Source organism: Eucyclogobius newberryi, unplaced genomic scaffold (assembly GCF_026437365.1).
Source record: "Eucyclogobius newberryi isolate DKJ021-1_F unplaced genomic scaffold, fEucNew1.0.hap1 SCAF_2, whole genome shotgun sequence".
NCBI classification, from domain to species: domain Eukaryota; kingdom Metazoa; phylum Chordata; class Actinopteri; order Gobiiformes; family Gobiidae; genus Eucyclogobius; species Eucyclogobius newberryi.
Window position 1 is genome coordinate 30,251,760 of NW_027315834.1, and position 26,448 is coordinate 30,278,207.

At 40.9% G+C, this 26,448-nt stretch overlaps 1 protein-coding gene across 1 annotated transcript in view; it reads left to right on the forward strand.

Moving 5' to 3' along the window:
• Positions 1-26,448, forward strand: part of rerg (RAS-like, estrogen-regulated, growth inhibitor) — a 71,082-nt gene that overhangs the window by 5,135 nt on the left and 39,499 nt on the right. The window contains exon 2 of the mRNA XM_072454983.1: positions 12,885-13,048. Coding sequence (XP_072311084.1) covers positions 12,988-13,048 — 61 coding nt within the window. The 5' untranslated portion in view covers positions 12,885-12,987. The remainder of the gene's footprint in view (positions 1-12,884; positions 13,049-26,448) is intronic.

Sequence of the window (26,448 nt, forward strand, 5' to 3'; positions counted from 1 at the left end):
TGAAAGGATTTTCTTTGCACTCTTCTCTTTTATGTCTTAAACTCTTTCGTGTTTTGTGATTTCTGTCATGTCTTAGTGATTTTAATACATTTATTTCCCTGTCGTGTGAAGCCCTGAAGCCTTGAAGTGAATATATATTTGCCCAGCTCCATGTTAATGTTAAGCAAATTACCTTCTAACCTCCAAACAATCTATTATTTAAAACTAACATTTCTTTTGTCTTTGAGCGATGTTTCAAAGGCTCATGTTGCTTCCCCGTGCATTTCCGTCGCCATAGTTACCGCACCAAACAACAGCCCCGCTCACACTGTTTAATGATAGCCCTCAGCACTTTTACAAATTGTGTCGATCTTATCTCGCACTTGCAGCAACACTTCCCTTTCTGCCAATCAGCTGGATTCTGTTCCCGCTGTTGTGATAAAATGTGAATATATGAGTATATTTCGGTGATGTATTTTATCTGCATAATAGTGATATTTTATCTGCATCATTAGTCTAAGAGAAGAACGGGTGTGTGACAAACTGCATTTGTGAAGGTATCGTAAAGATGGGCCAAAGAATGTTGCCCCAGGGGGGGAGTTGCACCCCCCCTTGCAGGCTTTATCTCTACGGAAAAATACCAAGTGCCTTGATGTGAAGCTGACCAATGAGAAATGTGACCCGCCTATTCCAGAATATCTAATAAAACCAACCAGCATGGGAAAAAACGGGGTGAGACGCGGGGGTGAGACGCAGGAGGGTCAGCCAGGCTCCTTACAACGGCTTGGCTGACACAGCCCGGCGTTTTCTCCCAAGCTTGCCACACAAATGTCTGATATTTCTGTGTCGTTTCATATTCTAAGTTGAATTGTGTTCTCGATGTGTTACGGAATAGCATCGGTGTTTGTCTGATTCCATGACATTTTCTGGTCCTATCGAGCCGGACGACCAGCTGCCCTTCGCGGAGATTGACGGGTGAATCGGTGAAAGTCTGTGTATAGCAGAAGGAAGTCCACTTTTCCCCGTGGCCGCCCATCGCACCTCATTCTCCGCGAGGAGAGCACGTCGTTTCGAAGCAGCAGGAGAACACAGGCAACGAAGAAGGTCAGACAAAACATTGTGTGTGAAAAAGAGTTAGCCATGAAACGTTTTATGCATTAGTTTGATATTTACTGGAAAAATATTGAAGGCTTTTATGCCCAGTTAGGTATTACTGAGGAAATGCCCAGTTAGGTATTACTGAGGAAATGCCCAGTTAGGTATTACTGAGGAAATGCCCAGTTTGATATTACTGAGGAAATATTTTGGGGGTTGGCTTTGTGTAGATAAGTTCTCACATAAAGGAGTTAAATTGCTCACCACGAGTTAAGTTTCTCAACGAAAGCAAGTAATGAAGCCTTATGCCGAGTTGTTACTGACATAAAGATGAGTGACTGTAAGCGCTGTGCACGAGCGAAGTAAGTAAGAGAGAAGTGTGAATGTGTGAATGAGGATTAATAAGTGATCAACTAACAAGTGTGAATCACAATTAATCATACAAGGGTCACGAGGCGTTATTCTGAGAGATCTAAAATTTGCAGTCACGGGTGAATCATTAAACACCACGTTTATGTCCAGAGGAATCTAATAAGGAATTTCTCTAGAAGCTTGACATTAACCGTGACTGTAAAGCAAGTAGCATTTCTCTCAGACGACCGAGACCATTAAATGCCAGAATTATCACCCCAAACTGTAAAAAGACAAAGGAAAAGTCATAAGAGGATTTTGGAGGGAGACTTCCAGTATGCTCAGATGACGTGGCAGAGAGGGGGAGATAAGGGGGGTCAACAAGGCAGGAGATGGGGAGAAAGCAGTTCAGAGGACGCTCTGAACGTGAATGAATTAGGAACTAAACTCAGCTGGTTTTAAATTTTTAGTATTTGAAAGCTCTGTAGAACAAATTTTAAGGGCTTTGTTTTGATTGACAACAATCAATTATAAAGATTTTATTAAATTTGATAAGAGATGAAGATTAATTCAGATTTTTATAGATGGCCAATATTTTGGGGAATGTGATCACAAGACAGGACAATTCCTGTCCCTGACATAGAAGACAAAAGTCGTGTTTTTTGAGTGCACAGAACAAAGCTACGTTATGTTTTGTTTTATTTTTGGACTTGACGAAAATTATCTTTTTGGACTTATGTAACCATAATGCATGACTAGATGAAAGTACAGGACGAAAAGACAGAATTGTTTTTAAATTTAGGCTCAAATACAGGCACAGGCCTGGAAGTGATAATATGGGTAAATTTGTGACTACTGATGTTTTTGGACATAGGAGTAGAACGGGCAGTAAGTAAAGTGATAGTAAAAGTTATGTCAGTAACTTATTTATTTGTATTATCATGAGGAAACCTTGTATTGCATGTAGACGTAAGTGAGGGAATAAGTTAAATAGTGACGTCAAATGCCCTTCCAGTAAAGACATGAAAGTGTCATTAACTAAAGGCAAACGACATCAAGTCATAAAAGATAGTCAGAGATAAGGGGCAATTGACTGGCAAAGAATCTGGAGGACTCAGGATGGAGCAGATGTTGTTATCTTTACGGATCACAGGGACACCAAGGATGTTTACCCCAGGAGGGGGTGTGACAGCCCAGAGGAGTCTGGGTAATGTTTACCCAAGGCTTGATCTCTACGGAAAAATACCAAGTGCCTTGATGTGAAACTGACCAATGAGAAATGTGACCCGCCTATTCCAGAATATCTAATAAAATCAACCAGCATGGGAAAAAACGGGGTGAGATGCAGGAGGATCACGCAGGCTGCGTACAACAGCCTGCGTGATCAGTCCCCGCGTTTTCTCCCATGCATGCCACACAAATGTCTGATGTTTCTGTGTCGTTTCATATTCTAAGTTGAATTGTGTTCTCGATGTGTTACGGAATAGCACCAGTGTTTGTCTGATTCCATGACAACTGTGATTCATACCGAGATGGAGCCAAGAACGCTGCAGAGAAACGAGCGCCTCTGCAGAGAAACGAGCGCCGCTGCAGAGAAACGAGCGCCTCTGCAGAGAATCGAGCGCCTCTGCAGAGAAACAAGCGCCTCTGCAGAGAAACGAGCGCCGTTGCAGAGAAACAAGCGCCTCTGCAGAGAAACGTGCGCCGCTGCAGAGAAACGAGCGCCTCTGCAGAGAAACGGGCGCCGCTGCAGAGAAACGAGCGCCTCTGCAGAGAAACGGGCGCCTCTGCAGAGAAACGAGCGCCGCTGCAGAGAAACGAGCCCCTCTGCAGAGAAACGAGCGCCGCTGCAGAGAAACGGGCGCCGCTGCAGAGAAACGAGCGCCGCTGCAGAGAAACGAGCGCCGCTGCAGAGAAACGAGCGCCTCTGCAGAGAAACGGGCGCTGCTGCAGAGAAACGAGCGCCTCTGCAGAGAAACGGGCGCCTCTGCAGAGAAACAAGCGCCGCTGCAGAGAAACGAGCACGAGCGCCGCTGCAGAGAAACGAGCCCCTCTGCAGAGAAACGAGCGCCGTTGCAGAGAAACAAGCGCCTCTGCAGAGAAACGTGCGCCGCTGCAGAGAAACGAGCGCCTCTGCAGAGAAACGGGCGCCGCTGCAGAGAAACGAGCGCCTCTGCAGAGAAACGGGCGCCTCTGCAGAGAAACGAGCGCCGCTGCAGAGAAACGAGCACGAGCGCCGCTGCAGAGAAACGAGCCCCTCTGCAGAGAAACGAGCGCCGCTGCAGAGAAACGGGCGCCGCTGCAGAGAAACGAGCGCCGCTGCAGAGAAACGAGCGCCGCTGCAGAGAAACGAGCGCCTCTGCAGAGAAACGGGCGCTGCTGCAGAGAAACGAGCGCCTCTGCAGAGAAACGGGCGCCTCTGCAGAGAAACAAGCGCCGCTGCAGAGAAACGAGCACGAGCGCCGCTGCAGAGAAACGAGCCCCTCTGCAGAGAAACGAGCGCCGCTGCAGAGAAACGAGCGCCGTTGCAGAGAAACGAGCGCCGTTGCAGAGAAACGGGCGCCGCTGCAGAGAAACGAGCACGAGCGCCGCTGCAGAGAAACGAGCGTCTCTGCAGAGAAACGAGTGCCTCTGCCAAAGGAACAGAGATTACATTCACGTGACAGCACAACGTTGTAAATGTCGTTTTGAACGGAGCTGGAAACAGAATCCTTTATGAGCAGCCTGAGCGTTCTCTCACATCTTTGTATGTTGTCGTGTCATTATTTGGACTGTTAAGTTATGTTGAACTCTCACGCTTCAAAACATGATATATGTAAATGTGTTAACAATACTGTAACCTTGAAATAGTGTTCCGTATCTAAGGTATTTTTTTGTTATTGTATCTTTCCATTTTTTATGGGAAACGCATGCAACAGAAAACAGTACAGCAGAAGGTCATGAATATGTGCTTTATGTATTTTATTTTACAATTATTTTTTGTTATTTTTTAGCTTTATAGGAACATTGAACAAAACATGAACACAAACATGAAAAAACAAACAAAACAAGACCAGAGAGAGAATGACAGGCATAAATCAAAAGACATCCCACAAATCAATACGAATGTCCAGTATAATGTCAGTCCAGTCCTCGATCGTCGGTGCCTTTTGTGTTGTCCATTTTCTTTGTGGTGCCTTTTTCGCTGCTGCCAGGAGGAGGCTCCAGAGATGCTGCTGGTTGTGTCCATGGCAGGAGTCCTGAGGCCCAAACACAGAGTTCTGAAATCCATTGTCTGTAAGGCTTTGTTGAACTCAGTCCAAAACTTGTGAACAACAGGACGATCCCAGAACACATGATAGTGATTCACCTCCTGCTGCCACATCCTCTCCAACAGTCTGCATTTCCCTGTGAGTGACGTGCACTTTGACATGGAGTTATGAAGAAACCAGACACACTTTCCCAACAGAATTCCCTCCAGACATGTGATCACATGGCTCTCCAGTGAGATGTACACATACTTTCCCACTCTTCTTCATCAGCCAGAACAAAATGACTCTCTCTTTCCCATTTACCTGGTTTATCGTGAACATCTCTATCCACATGAAACAAAAAACTGGCACAAAGTTAAACATCATTGCCGTCATTCACCACTAAAGACATGAAACTTGTGACGTTTTTACTTATAGTTGATTATATATTTATTACACACATTCTCTTCCACTTTTTTTGTTCAAATAACAACTTGAGTGTATTTCTTCCCCACCAGAAACATAATACACACCTCATGCGTGGCAGTTATGAGGTGGCGAGCATATTTTATTCCTCGCGCGATGCCAACGTTTCAACTTGTCAGTGTTTTATCCGCACACAACCATAAAAGGAGATTAGAGCGTGCCATTCTTGCACGAGTGGAGGTCCGTCTCTCAGCGGGGGTGAGCGCGCCGGCCCCTCATGTGGTTTAGCATTTGTTTCCACGCCGAGTAGGAAACCATGGTGCTAGAAATGCCAGGCCTCGGCTTATGAATGAGAGTTATTGAAAAAGAGTGTTTTGCACATATAATTGCTTTTTGGAGCGGTTCTCTTAACAATAAATGTGCAGTGATTTTGCCTCAAGGCTGAGTTTATTTCTAACGTACACGGCAAATCAAGTTGACCTTTGCTAACCGCGCACAGTGATTTAACCTTTGCACAACCTGTGTCTCCGTGCAAGATACAATTATTTTTGCTTGTTTGGGCATATTTACACACGATATTCTTGTACTGTTTGGACAAGACCGCTGCTCTGTGCTGAGTCCAGATAACAAATATTAGTACTCCACATCCCTCTTGCCATTAATAGAGGGTGAACAATGTCAAGCGTTTTAAGTTTCTATGGCGTTAAAGATAAGTATTTAAACGGAGGACTGAGGAAGTGGGTAAATGTACAGTAGTTCCAGCTCTCACAATCACTTTGAATATTGTGTGTGAATTCTCAGCTTTAGAATGTTTGGAGTGAAAACCGACACACTTTCACATATGAAGCCTGCGTAAATTCAGCCTGGAAGACCTAACTCATCCATCTACGTCAAGGCCACCATGGAAGGACCCCTCTCCCCAGCGCCATCATCGCACTCAAGCGGGCGCCCGCCTGTCCGTCTGTGAGAGTCAGATCCCTCCTTCACCATGGACTCTCCCAGGTTTCTGCGCTTATCCCAAAGAGGTTATGCAGTTTTTCCCGGCCAAAGAAGTAGGGTGAAAGGTCAGGGGGCGTCCGTACCATGGCCCTCGCACCTGCTCCTCATCCCCAATCAACGCTCTCAAGTGACTCCTCCCTGCTCCAATCAGCACCAGGCGGTCGCATTTAAGCCCTCAGGCAGATGGCTCGGCCGCTCAAACCGTACTGCGACCCACCACCTCCCCTGCTCCTCCTCTGCATTCCCCTCATCCTCTACCTTCTCTCCACATCTACCACCACCAGTCTCCAGGCTCCAGGGGGAGACATCTAATACAAATAGATCATGGAGTGCCCATGATTGCAACGTCTTCCGCCGGGGTCTGAGCGCCAAATAACTCGCGAATAAAGCTTGCTAAACAGTCCATTCTCGTGGTCTCTTTGTCTCTCCAGGGTGAAATGTATTTTACCAACATGTTAGAGCTCTTTATTCAGGGTTAGCACTGTTTTTGACAGTTGTAGCGTGAAATCCACATATGTGCATCATCTTTGGCCACTACGCGTCCGACGAGCGCAGGGTTTGAATAATGGTGCTCTTTTTACAACGCTGTTTAAGATAAGGGGAAATTCCATTGTTGCAACGCAGGTAGATATAGAGGAAAAGGACAGATAACTTATAGGAAGTTTAAAAAACACTCTTAATAGAACAACTCTTATAAACAAAACTCTTATAAACAAAAACTCCTATAGACATTTATATAGGAATGGAGGGGGAAAATAAAGATAAAATAAAATAAAAACAGCTAGCGTAAGACAAATTAATACTATTAACAATGGTAAAATAAACACTCTATTTACATCAGTTATATGCAGATGAATGTGACATTATTGCATGTGAGTACGACAGTAATTGCACATAATTGTTTACAGTTATAAAGTTAAGTATCCACGTAAAAAAAAAAACTACAAAAGGAAAAGGAGGAATTCAGAAATCAAGCAATGGATTTGTGTACTTTCTTTCTTTTGTTTTTTACTCTGCAAACTGTTTCTCCGTCTTTGAACAAATACCTTCCTTTGTGGCACTGTTCAGAGCGAGTCAGGCAGTGTTAAACTCATACTCTGGAGATGTAGCTTCGGTCTGCAGAGGATTTGTTACGTTTGAGCTTGTTCCTTAGTTCTTTCTCTCTCTCTCTCTCCCTTTCCTCCCTCTCTGACAGGCCTAGTTCTTTTGTTGTTCCTTTTATGGAGCTCATTACCTCCAGACATCAGCGCTGAGACGTCACGCACAGATAATGTAGTAGAGGTCACCTGATACTCTGCTCCAGTGCTGCTGGTGTAACTCTGGTACTGGACTTATGATTAGAGTTTTCTCTTTCAACTTTGTGTCACTTGCCGGCTTTAAGTACTCTAGTTGTACCAAAGGTTTCAAAGGAAGTCATCTGGACAAGCTTTTAAGCTCAAGACTATTACAACAGTGTTTTTAGGTCTTTTATGTTTTGTTCAAGGCGAGACATTGGAGGTGAACAGGGAAAAATCTTAAATTTAGAGGATTGAAATGTCTTCTATAGTTTACTAATATAAACGTAACAAAAAATGTATTACAAGTTTGTCGTGATTACATTTTTTCCACTTTAAGATGTTTTATTTGTAGAAATTGCAGATATTTGGGGCATTTATATAGGTTTTAACTTTCTGGCTTCATTTTGTTGGCATATTGAATTGTTGAAGTAATAAAAACCTTTAAAGCTGACATATCCATTATAAATCTTTAAATGCATTGGATCAAAGGAAATAATAAAACGATGTAATAAAATGTTGTTATTTTGTAAGTGAAAGTGCAAACGCTGCGAGAGCAAACTGACCAAAAAACGGAAAATTGAACAAAAAGAAAGAGGTTTTGCCCATGTGACATTTGAAATGGAGTTTCCAGATGTGTGAGTGTTTGTTTCAGAGTGAGAAAGACTCCAAAGGTCTTGAGCTTAAAGCCTTTTGGACTGAGCGATGTGGCAAATGACTTCCTCCATCGTCTAAACTTTAAACCACACGCTTTTACTGACAAAGGATTAACTGTGGACCTGTCAATTAACAAGACCAACGCATAGCAACTGAATCTCAATTAACATTTGATTAATTGCGTGAATCGTTGCCATAGACACTACTCCTGCGTCACCATGTTCTCCCTTTTTTGATGCCAGAGTTAATTTTCTGCTTTTATAATGTGAGTTTTACGTGTATTTCTCGTCATTACCCAGAATGCTTCTTCCTGAAGAGGCTTTTAAATTGGTCTATTGTCGTAAGCTGTTTTTTCCCCTAGTTTACAATGTTACGTGATGATGCAATCTGGTCTGAAAAACAAAATACAATCAAACCGCATTTATTCATTTGTTTTTTTATGAGGTAATTTCGCCTGTTTTGCTTCTTGAGTAAATCCTTTGTCCTGCTAAAATAAAGCCTGTCCTCGCTGACCTCTTGAGCAGAAAACCTGTACGTTTACGCGGAAATTGGGTGCGTTTGTTCAGGTTTTTTTGTGCCCAATGCTTCTTCTGTGAACTGTGTCTTCTTACTTACTCGGGTAGATGGATCTGGGTGGTGCAGTGGTCGAGGAGATTACAGAGTTTCCAAACCCCGGGGAGGAGTCTCAGTGCACCACAGGCTAAAAAAGACACCGGCCACAGCCCTGTCATCCAAGACCGTGTACAATGAACTGCAAGTAGCACAGTGGCACGGGCGGCGCCTCTGTGCAAACACAATAGACGAGTAAAGCGCTCAAAATGGGCTGAAATACAGTTTAGTCTATAAAAGCATGGGAAAGAAGAGGACACACTGCTCTGATTCTGCTTTCAGTTGTGTTATTATAGTCATAAGACGACTTCTCTGTCACATTTCCATTGAATTAGTTTGTTTGCGATTTGTACGTTGCAATGAAACTATAGTAACAGTGAGTACGTGTCAGTGTATAGCTAAAGAACAGCGGGTGTCCTGCCGTGTCCTTTTGAGGCCATTAACAAAAGCCGTCTGGTTCTTATGCTTTATTGTATTTAGTCAGGGATTGGAATCTGGAGAAACACATGCACTGACAAAGAAAAAGAAGGACGGAAATCACTCAGAGGACTAAGAAACAGTACAGCCTTGAATAAAGCTGTGATGTGAAAGAAGATTTTGTCCTGTATGCTACGAAGATATTCCAGAAGTGATGCGCTGAAAATACGGTAGTTCACCCTGGAGAGACTCAGACACAAAAGCAGAAAAGATGTTTTAGCGAACTTTATTGCAAAGTTTATTTGGCGCTCAGACCCCGGTGGAAGGCGTAGCGATCATGGGCACTCCATGATCTGATTGAATTAGATACCTTCCCCCCGGAGCCTGGAGACTGGTGGTGGTAGATGTGGAGAGAAGGTAGAGGATGATTAGGATGCAGAGGAGGAGGAGGGAGGTGGTGGGTCGCAGTACGGTTTGAAGCGACTGAGCCATCAGCCTGAGCGCTTAAATGCCACCGCCTGGTGCTGATTGGGAGCGGGGAGGAGTCACTTGAGAGCGTTGATTGGGGATGAGGAGCAGGTGTAGGGGCCATGACGCAGACGTCCCCTGTCCTTTCACCCTCCTTCTTGGCCGGGAAAAACTGCATAACCTCTTTGGGAGAAGCGCAGAAACCTGGAAGAGTCCATGGTGAAGTGAGGGATCTGACTCTCACAGACGGACAGGCGGGCGCCCGCTTGAGTGCGATGATGGCGCTGGGGAGAGGGGTCCTTCCATCGAGGCCAATGCAGATTTAGGTTAGGTCTTCCAGGTGAACTTACGCAGGCTTCATTTGTGATTGGATCTTTCAAATATTTGTTTTATCGGCAGTGTGTCAGGTCCCAGATCCTCCTCCTGCGTTCGGACAGAAAGTAGGAGGGACAGGCTAACAAATCCAACAAAAACATTCCCCAAATTTGTCTTAAATGTCATGTCTCCGTTCAAACCTTTGATCATTCACTCGTAGTCCACCTGTCGGACATTGTCTAACATATCCTTCTGATGGACTCAAACTTGTAACCAAATATTCATCCTCGTCTTGGTTACATATATTTGCATATTTCTTCATTCATCCAGGAGTGTTCCGTTACAAATATGATCAAAGGTCTTTTTTCATGCTTTTCTCTCTTTCTTGACTGATCCATCGTCGTTTTCAAACTCATCACTGTCGCCATATTCCGACGCTTTCCTCCTTATACAGAAACACTTGACTAACGGCGATGTTTTACCTCCTTTTAAGGAATGTAAAGCTTCTTACATTTGACTTTAGTGTAATTGACCCGGCCTCCTCCAGCCTTTTGACCTTTCGCGTGCGCCTGATTCTGAAAGTCCAAACTGACGTCACCATTTGAGAGAACAATCACTCGTATTTCCTTAGGTTAACAATAATAAGACATACTTGGACTGTAGGTGCGCTGCCTTCGCCTGGGCCAATGTAAACTGCAGAAATCAAAGACATGTGTGGTGTGGGTAGAAGGGAATCGACCCAAAGCTAATGATTTAATGCTGAGTGACAGATGTAATAAGCCTGTGCAGATCTCTTAATGCATTTGGGAGTCTGGACTTGGAAAGCTGTACATTTTAAAAGGCAAAGTGTTGTAGGGTTCACAAATCACTATAATAAACCTGTCAATTCTGCCCTATGTGTTCTTGTTTCACTAATAATAGTCTTAAAGTCTTGAATATTGTTTTTTTTAGACGCTTTTGAATAAATAGTTTCATTATCATTCATTTACCGTCTTCATTCCACCAAAGATTGCATATTTTTTTATTTGAATACAATAACTTAACTAAACATTTTCCATCTCTTTGTCTCTATGTTTGCATACTTACACACTGTATTTAAGTTGTATCCCCAACCAAATACTACTTATATACAGTGTCTTGAAAAGGAAAAACAACATGCCATTTAAAGTAACTGGACCAAGTCTGAATGTTGTTGTAGCTGCTGTATTTACTTAAACTGGCCCAAAAATGTCTGAAATGCCAAGGATTCATTTTTTTGATTGACATTTTCCGTTCGTTGAGCAGCACAACATCACAACGTTGAGGTTGAACGTCCGAGAAACAGGTTTCCATTGTCTAAAGTCTAAAATGAAGCCTGTGTGGGATCTTATGACCTGAACATGCAGTTACTCTATTATGAAGTCGGCTAATTCTGTTCCATTCACAAGAGTGTCAGAGAAAATCACCTATCCAAACTCTGATTCGTCTTTTAATGTGAGGGAAAGTGCTCTAATACTATGATTACTAACATCATTTGACCGAATCACTGCCTTTTTGGACTCCCTGTCCCTGATGTAATAAGAAAAAGCTTTTAGCAATACCACATGTAGATTAAGTTGGGGGATTCTTGCTTAGTTGGTCTAATTGGCAGTGAACCAGGACACTGTTTCATGTCATGGAGGATTTCAAGAGTCTTGGCAATGTTTTTCCCCAAAGGTTGGTCATTGAATCCTACAGTGCACACAGTCGGTCACATGACCTCATCTGTTAGCTTCTTTTGGGCGTAAGTAGTCAATGGTTCAATTAAAACCAAACTAAAATACATTAATCCAATCTTAATAGTTATTTTGTACATGCTCTGGAGGCCATTCATCATCATATTGTTAGTTGTTTAAATCCCACTCTTCTCATTGCGCAAGGCATTTGAACATAGATCTGTGTTATTAACAAAATGTACTTTTGTTATTTCACTTATAGCTCTATTCAATTACAAAATAGCTGTATTCAAAAATGCAATTCTTTACCACAAGCAAACTGAAATTCAGAAACACATCTTTGATAAAACGTGGCCTAGTGCCTCAACACAATCCAAACAGGCAAGTGTTTGGCCTACTACGGAAATTACGACATACAAAGTGTTTTTATCAAGAGAGTTAAATACAGGGTCAATTTGGAAAAAAGCTGGAAATTTATAAATGCCCTATTTCCTTCTTCTTTTGTGTTTTATGGCAGTTGGTGCCAAAAGTCATTTCCGCGCTCGTTTTGCCCCTACAATGACTTAAAACAAAGGTGTCACATACACATTACTTATTAAATATATGAGGTCTATTCTTTTTCTACAGGTTCATCTTGAAAGCATAGAAATAATTGTTTGAAATCATTTTCATTTCAAATATGAGCCCTAAAATCATGATCGTGCTTCGTGATAATGGATGGGCTTGGATTAGATTCTGGCTGACTTCAGTGGCACGTGAACAATGAGTAATGCATTATTCACAGATGCATAAGTATTGAACAAAAAACTCATTTTATAAGACTTAAAGAATATTATAGTACAGTAATTTTGACAGTTAATTGAAATATAACCACTTATAGCACCATCTCAACCAGAAACCACATCTTTGCACTAAGGAATCGCCTTTTATTTTATTTTCATTTTTTTATTTATGAAGCTCTTTAACCATGTGAGAACCCAGTCTGCCAGTATCTGTCTCATGCCTTTGTGAGAGTGTCCAAAAAGATCCTTATCTCTATCTGCTTATTTTGTTTTATTCAGAAGAACTGCTGGAACAATCCGCTCAAGTGCAATTAAATTAAACACAGGTTGTTTTCTTACCAAAGCATTTCTTTCATCTTCTTTTCTTGGCCGTTTGATCAGATTGTCTTCGACTACAGACCATTTGAGTTCAGTGGCTGCTTTGTTCCACGCTCCCTCTCCTCGTCACTCCGCTGCTCCGTCTATCGGCCTGTGCATCTCCCGCATACCTGCACGGAAACCTACACAATCCCCCCACTGTAGTGCCCCCACCGGCGCCGAGTCACGCCTTTAAACCCACCTTAAAGCCACCCTTTCTCCTTCCCCCAGAGACCGATTCGTGCTGCGGTGAAAGCGGCAATAGATGGGTGCCCTCGCCGCCATCTGATTGGCTAGTCGGACCCCCGAGCGCGTCCTGGTCCAAGCGGCAGCGATGGCCAAGAGTCCAGAGGTGAAGCTCGCGGTGTTTGGAAGAGCGGGAGTCGGCAAGTCAGGTAAGACACAAATCCGAGCACACTTCCAACTCATTGCTTTTGGAACACAGTCTATTGAACTTTGTGAGGAATAAGGTTTGATTATTTTATTATTTTTCAATACCAGCACTAAATCTGCCTTTGCTGCCCCCTGTTGGCCTCATTAATATCAGATACATGTCACCGCAGTCCACCTTATACATGCGTTCGCACCTCCGGGAACTTGTGCAGTGGCAACCGAGTCCGCCATTTTGAAAGGGGCACAACAGCACGTCTACTACATACGAAATCCAGGAAATAATGCGGCCAAAATGCCAAAAACCTGCATAATCTGTTAGGACATTGCTCTGATGACTGACCAAGAAATGAGAGCTTTGTCGTGTACCTTAGTTTGCCGTTATCGTCTAAAGAATCAAAGTATTCGTAGCTCATTATGCCGTAGAAAAGGATGCAGTCGTGTTGGTTTTTATATATCGCGTGCCCCTTTTTAAAATGGCCGCTATGGGGAAGTCCAGGCTATATGACCAGCACTAAATCTGCCTTTGCTGCCCCCTGTTGGCCTCATTAATATCAGATACATGTCATCGCAGTCCACCTTATTAAACTAAATGCATTACAATGGCTTTCATAATTTATCACCCGTTCATTTTGGCGGGTTTATCAGTTCCATTTTGTGAGGTGGATGGGTGACTCTTGATTGCCCTGCGTTTCAATAAATTGAAAGTGAACGTGTGGAAGTGACTTTTGTGTAATGTCTTTATGTGTTAGCTCAGTGTGTCTAACGGCGTAGCCCGCACGAAGCACGTATCAGCTGTATTATTTTACATGTGCGCTGCAGAAGATGAAGTGAATTATTGTGGCAAAGTGGCTTTTTAACGTCTTGAAATTGAACAGTGGCCAATAAAGCTCTTAACATTCTGCTGTACGAGATCTTTTGTTGGAGCCAGTTCCTGCTGAATACGGGGCAGTGCTGATAACGCAGACAAACACTCCACTGCTGGTTCAAGGCAGGGCATTATCTGAGTCTGCGTTACTTGAATTCACAGCATATACTTTTTAATGAGATGCCTTTCAAATCGCAGCAATATTAAGATGCCTCATTAAGACCATTTCTTTAAGATAAGATAAAATAAGATAAGATAAGCTAGCCACACAATGGGGACATTTGGAGTAAAAGAACAGATAACTTATAGGAAGTTATAGGAAGTTATAGGAAGTTATAGGAACTTATAGTTATAGGAAGTTATAGGAACTCATATACTCTTATAGGAAGCTTAATAGAAAAACTATTATAAACAAAACTCTTAAAGACAAAACCTCTCATATTCTTAATAAGACAAAAATTACAATAATAATAGTGGCACTCTTATTTACAGCAGCTATATGCACATTATTACCCTGTGTCTTGGTTTCCCCCTATTTGTATTTGCCACCAATCTGCAATATAGATGTGTGCTGCGCTTACTAAAGAGGTAATTTCGTAATAATTCATAAAAATGCTAAAAACGTTAAAAAAAAAAAACGAAATACGTTGCGCAATGTATTATTTGTCCTTCAACCTCTCTTAAACCCTTCGACTGAAAGAAGCCGTTCAACCTTTTGAGCGTTTGTTCTAATTATACCGTGGTTTCTATTACTTTTTACAGTAACTCTTATGGTAAGGCCTTGGACGGTTCACACTAAAGACTGCGGTTTGAACCCTTCACCAAACATGCCCTTGACTTTTGCACGTTTTATCACCCGCCGGCTTAACTGAGTAGATTTGCAGCTAAACCAACTTGAAATCAAGATCTCCATCAGTCCAGGACCTGTGTAAGCGGCGGTTTAGTCAGTGGAAACATCACACACCTTTGTATCATAGATTTGGCTGTTCACGTCCCGACTCTGGCACTTTTAAATTGTCATTGCATTTTATTTTGTGTGATTAATCTTTTGGCAGCTTACAATTACACAGTTAACAACCTGCGAACGATTCATTTCCCAGTGTTGATGATTCTGCTGTCAGTACATGAAGGCCTGGCTCTGGGCTGTTTAAAATAATGCAGTCTCCAAACATGCTGTCGTTCTGCTCTCACAACAGTCATTTGACTTCTGTTGGTTTTGAGTCGCCCGTAGGAGGGTGTTTTGCTTTGGATGTTGTCACTCCCACATTTAGATCATCTGGGTCTTTATCTTCAGCTTCTGCGGCAGCTTCTTTCCCGTCTATGCAGCAAAAACAATAACTCCAAACATATGTCTTTCATTGGCAATAAATCAAGGTGTCCCGGTCTTATTTTGGTTCTTTATCCTGCCCAAGAACAACTTCTCTCTGTAAGTTTGGACGCAGAGTGCACGATGGTATGCTGTTTGCATTGGAAAACGTCCATTTATCATTATATGGATATTTTTGTAACAGCTCAGGGAGTCACTGTGCTGTATATGTTTGTGAGAAACAAGTATGACAGGTTCCAAATATACAACACAGAGGTGGGGGAAAAGGCTTTCAACAACTTAGCTCCCGGTGGAACAAAACTTAGACTTTTTAAATTAAATCATTTCATGCCTGTTCAAATTTTATCTCATTTTGTATGTGTAAATGTGTTTTAATGTATTGGTTTATTTATTGAATGTTTTATCTGTTTGTTTGTTGCTTATTTTGTGTTATGTTTTAACAGATATCCCATGAAAAATAGAACTTTTCTCATTGGGTTTTCCCTGTATTAATAAATAAAATGAATGAATGTATGAATATAATGCCTAAACAATATAGAGATATGCATTAGTCAAGAAATCAAACTTTGCTTTGCAGTGAAAGTTGCTGCAAAGTAACTCAGTAACATTTCCCCCCAAAATAGCTTCATAAAGGAAGTGATTTATACAATACAAAAAGTTGGAATACTCTAAATCCGATTGACTGGATCAACAGACATCTTAACCAATCAGAGAAAGGTTCTATTTTGAGCAGGACGAAAATACAATCACACAACACACTAAGCACTGTTAACGGGTAGATATTTGTGAGGAGATGTCTTCCTGCTCGGTCGTCCACAAAACTGAGAAAGACTTGCTTTTGAGCGACTACACCTGGCTACAACAGGCTGAGATAGGCCAGAATATTCTATACCGTATATATATTTTCTGAAATCTTTCTCGCTCAACATCTATGGGCTTCATCTCAACACGACTGGATCTTCACAATGGCATTTTGTGCCTTGCAGAGTGCGGCTGGCATTGCTCCGGTGCGTGGCAGGGGACCGCGCATTGTTGGGACGTGAATGTACAACTCCACAGGCAGACGCTCTTATCCAAATCTGACCTTCAGAGACACATGATAATGAGCCGGCCCACCACCCGATCTGAAAATGTTAAAGATGGAAAAGGCATTCAACTCAGACAAAACAAAAGAGGATGTTTTAATTCATGAGGGAGTGGAGTGCTTTCGCTCAAATCATTCTGTGGATGTGGAGTAAACATGAGAAATACCAGAACGCAGTGGCATTTTGATATGATTCATTTAGATTTGCATAAGTGATTACCAGACTTTGTTGCCGTGGCACAGTTTGTTGAGTCATTCATTCACAACTGAAATGCCCTTTACCTGTACTGTGTGAGGGCGTGATTAAAGGTGGCCAGAAAGGCTAAAGGTGGTAATTGTAAATGCATTCTGACAATGGCAAAGGAGAAATTACAATAATGTAGGACCTTTTGGTGTGTTGGTGTCACTAGAAATGTCCTTTTCTGTGCAGAGTGATTAACTTTCTCGCTTTTTGTATTTCTTTGCTGTCTTTCCGTTGACAACAGAAATACACAAACGTATCAAATTGGCCTTGTAGATGTTTTTGAAATTCTGGAATTCAATATCTATCTAACAGGTTGTTCATGAATTTTCCATGACTGGTTGATATGGTCTTCGTGCTCTATGTGATGCAATCAAATCATACTTAATTTGACCAGGATTGTATTGTACTGTGCAGAATGAACATCATTTCTAACTGAAATCGGATGCAGAACAAATATATAAAGTTTCATGCAGCTGGCTCTCCAGAGTCTGTAACTCCGGGGCTGAACTGCTGCATGGTTTGCCATTATCAGCGACATAATATAACCTTTGAGTTCAGTAGATTAACAATGCTATTTTCTGGTTCACACGAGGCTTTCATTTCACATACTTGACGGCTGTGGAGTGGCGTGAACCCAAAAATGCATTTATTTTTAACAATTTGTTTTGGAAAGGCCCGGGGTTTAGTCTTTGGGAAATTAACTTTACAGAGTGTGAAGTTCAGCTCGTAAAGCATGTGGTCTGGTGGCTCCGCCTTCTCTGTCTGTCCCAATCACAACTGTAACAGGCGCCGCAGAGGTCAACGGGCGCCGCAGAGGTCAACGGGCGCCGCAGAGGTCAGCACCTGCTCAGAAATACTCCTGTTTACAGACCAGAGCCTCATGATGTGGGTCAGGACCAGTCAGAGCAACGCTGGGGGCAAAAGAAACTCACAAAGAGGCGCGTGTAAATACAGGATTATCTCAAAGCTCTGTGTGTGTTTCTCACAGCTAATACCATTTTTTATTAAAACGTAACATATAAAAAAATAGTATAAATGTGAGTAAAAACTACTTGATTTAATTTGTTTTATTTTATTGTTTATTATGCCTCAAAATTAGCATTAGCGATAGCATTGACCCACAAAGTCATCACTTTAGCTTAGCAACACTGTCTGCTACTAACACTGTCTATTCCATTATCTTTAAGTATTTATCAATGCTAACATGACTCAGAAAATCCCCATCGAGATAGAATTGTACAGAAAGAAGTGACGCTAACACTGAATCTTCAGTTCATCTGATAAATATATTATGTCTCTAATTTATGTTGGTCCAAAGCAAATAATTACACTTTAATTTGGACTATTTGAAATACATATACTATATACACACATTTAACATATGTAACATAACTTTTCTCCACTAATCTGACTGATGAGATATTGAGATCGTGCTGTTGTTTTTTATAGACGTTGTGCTTATCACTACTTCTTTAACAGTTATTTTCTAGTTCATGCTCAGTTCAGGAGTAAGGTTCAAGATGAATTCTATTTGACAATTTGTTAAGATCAATCTCTAACGTCATGAGACATAGAGTTATTTCTAGTATTGGAACACATCCCACATTTGTTTTTTATGGAGGAAAAGCACTAATAGCTGTCTCAAAGTAATGACAGCCTCGTCCTTCTTATATTATCCATACTTCAATGCAGCAGATGTGTGCTATTAACATTATGACAGACAGTTTTGTGAGAGTTGATGATAATTGCGGCCATATTTCCTGTTCGCCTGGCCATTTGCACTCGGATGACTTTCATACTGACAGAACCATCTACAATCGACGTCCTTTGCTGCTTGTGGAGGAAATGAGCCACGCTTTCGACTACTTTGGGTCAGATGGACTTTTAGTAGTTGACCGTTCTGCCCTTTCGAGGGTTAGTCCAAAGTAGTGACCATTTGAATGCTTGATTACGAGCTGGGAATATGCAGTGAGTCATAAAGAAACTCAGCCTTTAGTGGGTTTGAGATAAAGACAGAGCTGAAAAGTGCTTTGAGGTTTCACATTTGAATAAATGGTAATGATGAAAAGTAGAGAGAAGGTGAGACACTCAAAACGGTCTCAGCTTCTTTTTACGTTTTATTCAAGGCTCATAACCTGCACCGAACAGCACAAAATGGACAACTTTATCCCATCTGCACATCCGAGCCTTCTCAAAAACGAAATGTTACATGACGTTATTTCAGATTTCAAATGTTTGATCTGTCATTTAAGTAGTAATTATTCTGCGGTGATAGTAATGGGTGAAAATTATAATTAAGATAAGATAAGATATTCCTTTATTGTCCACACATGGGGAAATTTCATTGTTGCAACGCAAGTAGATACAGAGGAAAAGGACAGATAACGTATAGGAAGTTTAAAAAATAATAGAAGAACTCTTATAAACAAAACTCTTATAAACAAAAACTCCTATAGACTAAACCTCTCATTTCCTAATAAGGAATGGAGGGGGAAATAAAGTTAAAATAAAATAATAAAATAAAATAAAAACAGCTAGTGTAAGATAAGATAATACTAATAATGATGGCAAAATAAACAGTTATATGCACATGAATGTGACATTATTGCATGTGAGTACGACAGTAATTGCACATGAATATGACGGTATTGCACATGGTTAAGTCACTATTGCAAGTGTAATTATGCCAGTGACCAGTTTTCTTGCTCAAGCTCTAAAGAAGGTCGTCTTTGTGTAATCTCAATGTGGTTAGAAGAATATACAAGGAGCTCGGGTTTAGCATGGTTAACGATCCATCTGCCGATCTCACGCTCCATTCCCTCGATTGTGAACAACCCTTTCATCGTGAAAAACTGTGGCCCTGGACTTTGGGAGCTGTTCCTCGTCCACGCCTCCACATACATGCATTACGTTTATACAGTGATTACATTTTGAGTAACTCGCTTTTTTCATTTCGCGATGAAAACCTGCAGAAAGTGATTTATGAAGAAGCTGCGTCGAATAAAAGCCCATGAATGTGAATATCTTAAAGCGGGAGGAGCCTCGATGTCTTCAGAGTATGTTTGAGGAGGTTGTAACATAGCAACAGACATTTGTAAAAGGACAATAAAAGAAGGTTGTTTTTTGTTTGATAGGCTCAAATGTTGGTCTGTGTTTGCTCAATATTAACACATAGTGGATTCTACTTGTAAGAAATGAACGGTTAGACTTGTGTATAGTTTATGTTTATATATCAATGTGTGTGTGGAACTATTTTGGACTCAATTATATGATCTACTTTACTATGTCCCATCACTGATCATTCCTGAAACAAGTTTAAACCTTTGGTGGTGGTAGTTACAAATAAAAAGAAAGGATATAAACGTTTAAACATTTTAATATTTTGACAAACACGTAATTCTTATGTATTTATTCATCACATATACCAAAGGAACATATATTATAGACAAAAAAACATATATTTTAGATAAAAAAAATATATATTTTAGACAAAAAAACATATTTTAGACTAAAAAACATATATTTTAGACAAAAAAGCATATATCCATCCATCCATCCATTTTCTACCGCTTGTTCCCTTTCGGGGTCGCGGGTGACTGGAGCCTATCCCAGTGACTTCGGGCCTTAGGCGGGGTACATCCTGGACAGTGGCCAACTTGTCGCAGGGCCAACACAGAGACATAGACATTACAGACAGTTCACTCTCACATTCATTCACTGGGGCCAATTTAGAGTCACCAATTTTTACCTAACACATGCATGTCTTTGGACGGTGGGAGGAGCCGGAGAACCCGGAGAGAACCCACGGTAACACGGGGAGAACATGCAAACTCCACCCAGAGAGATCATGTGATGTTGGTCTGGTCCGGGAATCAAACCCATGATCTCCTTCTTGGGAGGCAAGAGCGCTAACCGCCTTTGCCACCGTGCACCAAAAAATATATATATTTTAGATAAAAAATATATATATTTTAGACAAAAAACATACATTTTAGACAAAAAAGCATATATTTTAGACAAAAAAACTGAAAAGCTTCATCTTAACTGCATACATTTGCTTATTACGTATCAATCTAGGTCCTCCACAGTGCTATCTGCTCATAAATAGTTTGAAACTGATTTAAATTGGCTTTATTGGCCTTATTCAGCTCTCACCATTTCCATTATATGTTGATTGGAGCCTGAGTCAGTGTTGAAAATACTAATTTAGTTCAGGATGAGGCAATAATGTAGCAGAATGTCAGACTTATGTTCCACTTGTTCATAGATTCTATCCCCAACAAAAAGCAGCTGATAAAATATAATTTGGGGCTGAAACAATCAACCGTGATGAATCGATTGATGATTAATAAAGAATTTAATAATTAACCAGTATAAGACTCTAAAACATGAGCTCAGAGAAGAGAAACTGTTTTATAAGGACTTGGAATATTTGTGGAGACTTTTGATATTTTTTTTCATAAAACTTACTTATCTAGTACAGAAATACAAAGAAAAATTGTATAAGCTCATGTCTTCAAAAACTGTTATTTTCTGAACTATAAGTCGCACCTTTTTTCATAGTTTTGGCCCGGGTGTGACTTATACTTATATTTATACTTATATACTAATACTTATACTCAGGAGTGACTTATATGTGATATTATTTGTTATTTTCACACTTGCAACCTCATGCAAAATCATTCTCCAGTGCGACTTACATATGTTTTTTTCTTCTCTATTATGCCTTTTTTGGCTTGTGCGACTTATACTTCAGTGCGACTTATATATGTTTTTTTCTTCTCTATTATGCCTTTTTTGGCTTGTGCGACTTATACTTCAGTGCGACTTATATATGTTTTTTTCTTCTCTATTATGCCTTTTTTGGCTGGTGCGACTTATACTCCAGTGCGACTTATATATGTTTTTTCCTTCTCTATTATGCATTTTTTGGCTGGTGCGACTTATATTCCGGAAAATACGGTACTTCAATAAAAAAATGCACATATGAACGTTACTTTGCTGTAATTTCACGACTGTGGGACAAATATAAGTTTATTCATTATTCTGTATTTAGTTTTTATTTCTATCTCTTACGTTGTCATTAAAAAATCTAAATAAAAGCAATACTAATTTCCTCCCACACAGAGCATCACAGCGCCATTAGAAACTGTGCCAAGGTGTTACTCACCCGCTACTGCTCACAAACACAGATCAATAACGTGTTACTAAATGCGTCGTCCACGTCACTGAAGGAGAACCTGACTCTCTCTTTGGCTCTCTTCGTCCCACACTTTCTTTTATATACTTCCTGTCTTTTGAGTTTGTGAAGGACGACCGCGCTCCAGCCGCCCACACGGGCTCCAGTTCACCAGGCGTGCGTTCACACCTCCGCTCACACCATTAAAACTACTTCTATTGAGGAAAAAGGATTCATATTTTTGGAGTCCTCTTAGTTCTGACTAAAGCCATGAATCATTCATCATCATCAACATTGTAAAAGAGCTGCTATTTTGAGCGAAGTCTGACGGAGGAAGGCCCTGACAAGCAGAGGATTGCAAAACTATTATTTATGGCATTATTATTACTCATTTGAACACGTATTGATACAGAAATACCTACAGTATTTTTGGCCGGGGGGCGACTTATACTTATATACTTATACTTCGGAGCGACTTATATGTGATATTATGTGGTTTTTTCACACTTGCAACCGCATTTCATACTCCAGTGTGACTTATATTATGTCTTTTTCTTCTCTATTATGCATTTTTTGGCTGGTGTGACTTATAATTCGGTGCAACTTATACTTATATTTATACTTAAATATTTATACTCCGGAGCGACTTATATGTGATATTATTTGTTATTTTCACACTTGCAACTGCATTTCATACTCCAGTGCGACTTACATGTTTTTTTCTTCTCTATTATGCATTTTTTGGCTGGTGCGACTTATACTCCGGTGCGATTTATAGTCCGGAAAATACGGTGATTCATAGTTTTAGATTAGAATTATACTCATTATTTAAGGCCAACTCACTTTGACACACGACAAAAGACAAAACAAAACTCCAATTCTTTTGTTGTGTAAATCTGTGTTGAGAATCGAGTGTTTTCCTTAGTTTTCCAATCAAGATAGACATGTTTGTAACGTTTGTATCATTTATAACTTACTAAGGTTGTTATTTACTAGTTGTGTTGCTATAGGCTATCATAGCTAGTACAAGACACATGCTAATCTTATGAAATAGCAATTATTTTGCGATAAAAGTTACATTCTCTGTCATAAAACGTGTTAATTCTCATTGTGATATTATTGACATCAATATCGAGCATCAGTTTTTCACATATTACTATCGTACTTTCAGTCCTGTAAATAAACAAAACGATTGCACGATTTTTACCATGACTTTTCTTGATTATTACATTAAATATCTAATACTATTTTGGCAATCCATCAGAAATGTTTGGGGTTTTATTATAGTTTTCTCATCTGTTACTAGAGAAGTTGTCTTAAGATTACGAAATGCAGCAAGATGACTTTGAATCAAATGATCGTCCGTCTGCTCTTTCCGCAACAGTTTGATTGATTCCGCAACAGTTTGTTTGATTGATTCCGCAACAGTTTGTTTGATTGATTCCGCAACAGTTTGTTTGATTGATTCCGCAACAGTTTGTTTGATTCCGCAACAGTTTGCTTGATTGATTCCGCAACAGTTTGATTGATTCCGCACATTTCCTCCTCCTGAATGTCGTGTGGGGGAAACAGTGGCCGTTCACCTCCTCCAGGCTCCAGCTCTGTTTAATGGCTGAGCTCTTCCTGCTCCCGGGGCTTGTCCTCCACCTCGGCCTCTGACACATCCAGCGTCATGTCACTCTGGACCGTAAAAACTGCAGCGTCGCATTATCTTTCATTAGACTTCTGTTTGTTGTTGTTACAAAAGCCTCGATTTCGCCTACGCTTCGTTTAACCTCTGTGGAGACGGCCTGTTAAACGGTGACTCTAGATGCCAGTGGTGGAAACGATCAAAGTACAAAAGTGAGCTTTGACATGCCTGGAATAGCATTTAGCTTCATTCATGTCGGTTTGATGAATCGTGGTTAGACAGTCCTCTCCCCTCCGAGCGTCACAAACACGCCGTTCTGAATCTGCTCCATAACTAATGTTTTCTCGATCCGTGATGTGGCTCTGAGGATCTTCTCTGCTGGTTTGTTTCTCGATCAGGACAACTGCGTGCTTAAACCAGGAAGTTGACAAGCAAACATGAATGCCAAAGTAAAGGTATAAAAGAGCTGTTTTAAAGGACATTTATAATTAGCAATACAAATAATGCATAATATTTGCCCTTTAAGTAAAGTTTTTGCTATCTGTACTTTACTTACAGGTTACATGTACTTCACTACATTTGAGAGCTGAAGTCAACAAAATGAATTCTTGGTTGACTAAAAACATACCCAGTTGTTCGATTAATCAATGGAAAAAGAGCTGTTGCAAAAGCTTTCAGAACTCTTCAGGGTCTGATCGTGTCTGACCCAAACTGCCCTCAGAACATGACCTTGGCACAGGGTTCTGAATCTGATAAAAAAAAAAAAAAAGTTTTATTATTGTTATTAAATTAGTTACAAGCTCCTGAACATACTTGTGTGTATAATGTATAATCTTTCTCTCTCTCTCTCATCTCTCTCTCCCTCCCCCTCTCTCTCGCTCATCTCTCTCCCTCCCTCTCTCTCTCTCATCTCTCCCTCCCTCCCTCTCATCTCTCCCTCCCTCCCTCTCATCTCTCCCTCCCTCCCTCTCATCTCTCTCCCTCCCTCTCCCTCATCCCTCCCTCCCTCTCATCTCTCTCTCACTCCCTCTCGCTCTCTCTCCCCCTCTCTCTCTCATCTCTCCCCCTCTCAATGTCTCTCTCTCTCTCTCTCCCTCCCTCTCCCTATCTCTCTCTCATCTCTCTCTCTCCGCTCTCCCCCTCTCAATGTCTCTCTCATCTCTCTCTCCCTCTCGCTCTCATCTCCCTCTCTGCTCTCTCATCTCTCTCTCTCATCTCCCTCTCTGCTCTCTCATCTCTCTCTCTCTCATCTCTCTCATCTCTCTCTCTCCCTCTCTCTCTCTCCCTCTCTCTCTCTCATCTCTCTCTCTCGATGTGAGACGTCCGTCCTGTTTCCCACCAAAACACAGCATGATCCGAGCCGTAGGTTTAAATTGGGTGCATACGTTAGCCGCCCTCCTCTCTGGAGATTAACAGTGCTTGATGCATTTTACATGTATTACTTATACCCCGGAATGTTTGACAGGAAATCACGGAACATTGAAAACAAATACATAAAATAACATATTTATTTTTCTTGTATTACTGCCATTTCTTCATCTTTCAGAACATTTATCAAGCAAAACATTCCTCTCCTTTCTGAGTCCTCTTTTGATTTGTCTCATCACGAATGCCAAGAAATTACTGCAATACATCATATTTTTACCCAACCTTTTGAGGCAGTAGACAAACACACTATAAAACTGCATGGTAGCTGGTCCACTCTTACGTTTTTGTGGTTATGAAAAGCCCCGAATAGCCTGATTTTATGTTGCTTTTGAATACCGCTGCAGTTCTTTTTCCCCCGGTGCATTTCCACATAGGTGTAACTATAGCCCACTGTGACCTATTTTCTGCACCCAAGGGACCAGGAACAGGACCAGGAACTATTGTTAGTCTGTGGAGCCCACCCAAACTCAGACAGAGGCTATACGTTTAAACCTCATGCAACGACAATCTGGTTCAATATGTTTACGTGCACGCAAATGTATGTATTAACTGCTATATAACCAGGTCAGAACACATTGAGATTGAGACCTCTTTTCCAACAACATTGTAATGCAGTACAGTTATTTACCAGAGTACATCTTAAACTACAGTATTTGACATTTTTACTGCAGAAAGAAATATCCACAAAGACTTTTCTGACTGTGTCAATTTTATTCTTATTTCGAGCTAAATTGCTGGCCTGTGGAGAGAGAAAATTGCAATTGAAATAAGGGAGAACAAAACTTGATTATCTTTCCCGGAATAAGAACATATATGATTGTATGATTAGTAAGAAATATCTTTGAACATGTCATGTAATCTTTCCAGTGGCCTGTCTTGAACCTCCAAAGATGCTATTGCCTAGTCTGGTATAGTCCACAACACTGCATTTAACTAGTCTATGATGATGATGCCCTAGGCCACGTTACAGGTCAGATCTGTGGTGAGGCAAGCATGCTCACAGTAAATATGAATGCATGTTTTTCAAGTTATTTTTGAGCAATAAAAGGATGTGTCATTGAATAACACTAGGTTGTTTATTTGCCTACTGTGGAACATTTCAGGCAAAGCAATAACATCTCCATGGAAACAAGCAAGGAGCGCCCATACATGCTGAAAAAAGATATATTCAGTGCACTTTTAATAATTGACTATATAAGTAAATAATCAAACTCAAATTAAGTTATCTTCAAGTAATGAAAAAAGGTTATTGACATTTTCAAAATTCTCTCATGAAAAAAAAGTGATTTCCTTTCTATTTGTGCGAAAATGTTAGTGTTGGAAATGTGAAATTAATCAGACTGGGGAAGCTGTAGGGGCTTAAAAAAACAGAAGCACTTATTCCAACCTGGAGAGGAGGATGCTGAATGAAACAAATTATTTCTGTGACAAAAATACCAACATAGAAACCTGTCAAACTCCACTTGTGAATCGTCGACTGATGTGACGAAAAGAAAACAACATGAAGGGCCCGTATAATGCAGTCAGTCCTGGTTCCCAAAGATGGAGAAATCTGATGTGATTAGTTCAGTCCAAACCCCAGCGGAGCCTGTGTCAGCGCAGAGGAAGCACGGCGCCTGTATCTGGGAGTCTGTCAGCTTCAATT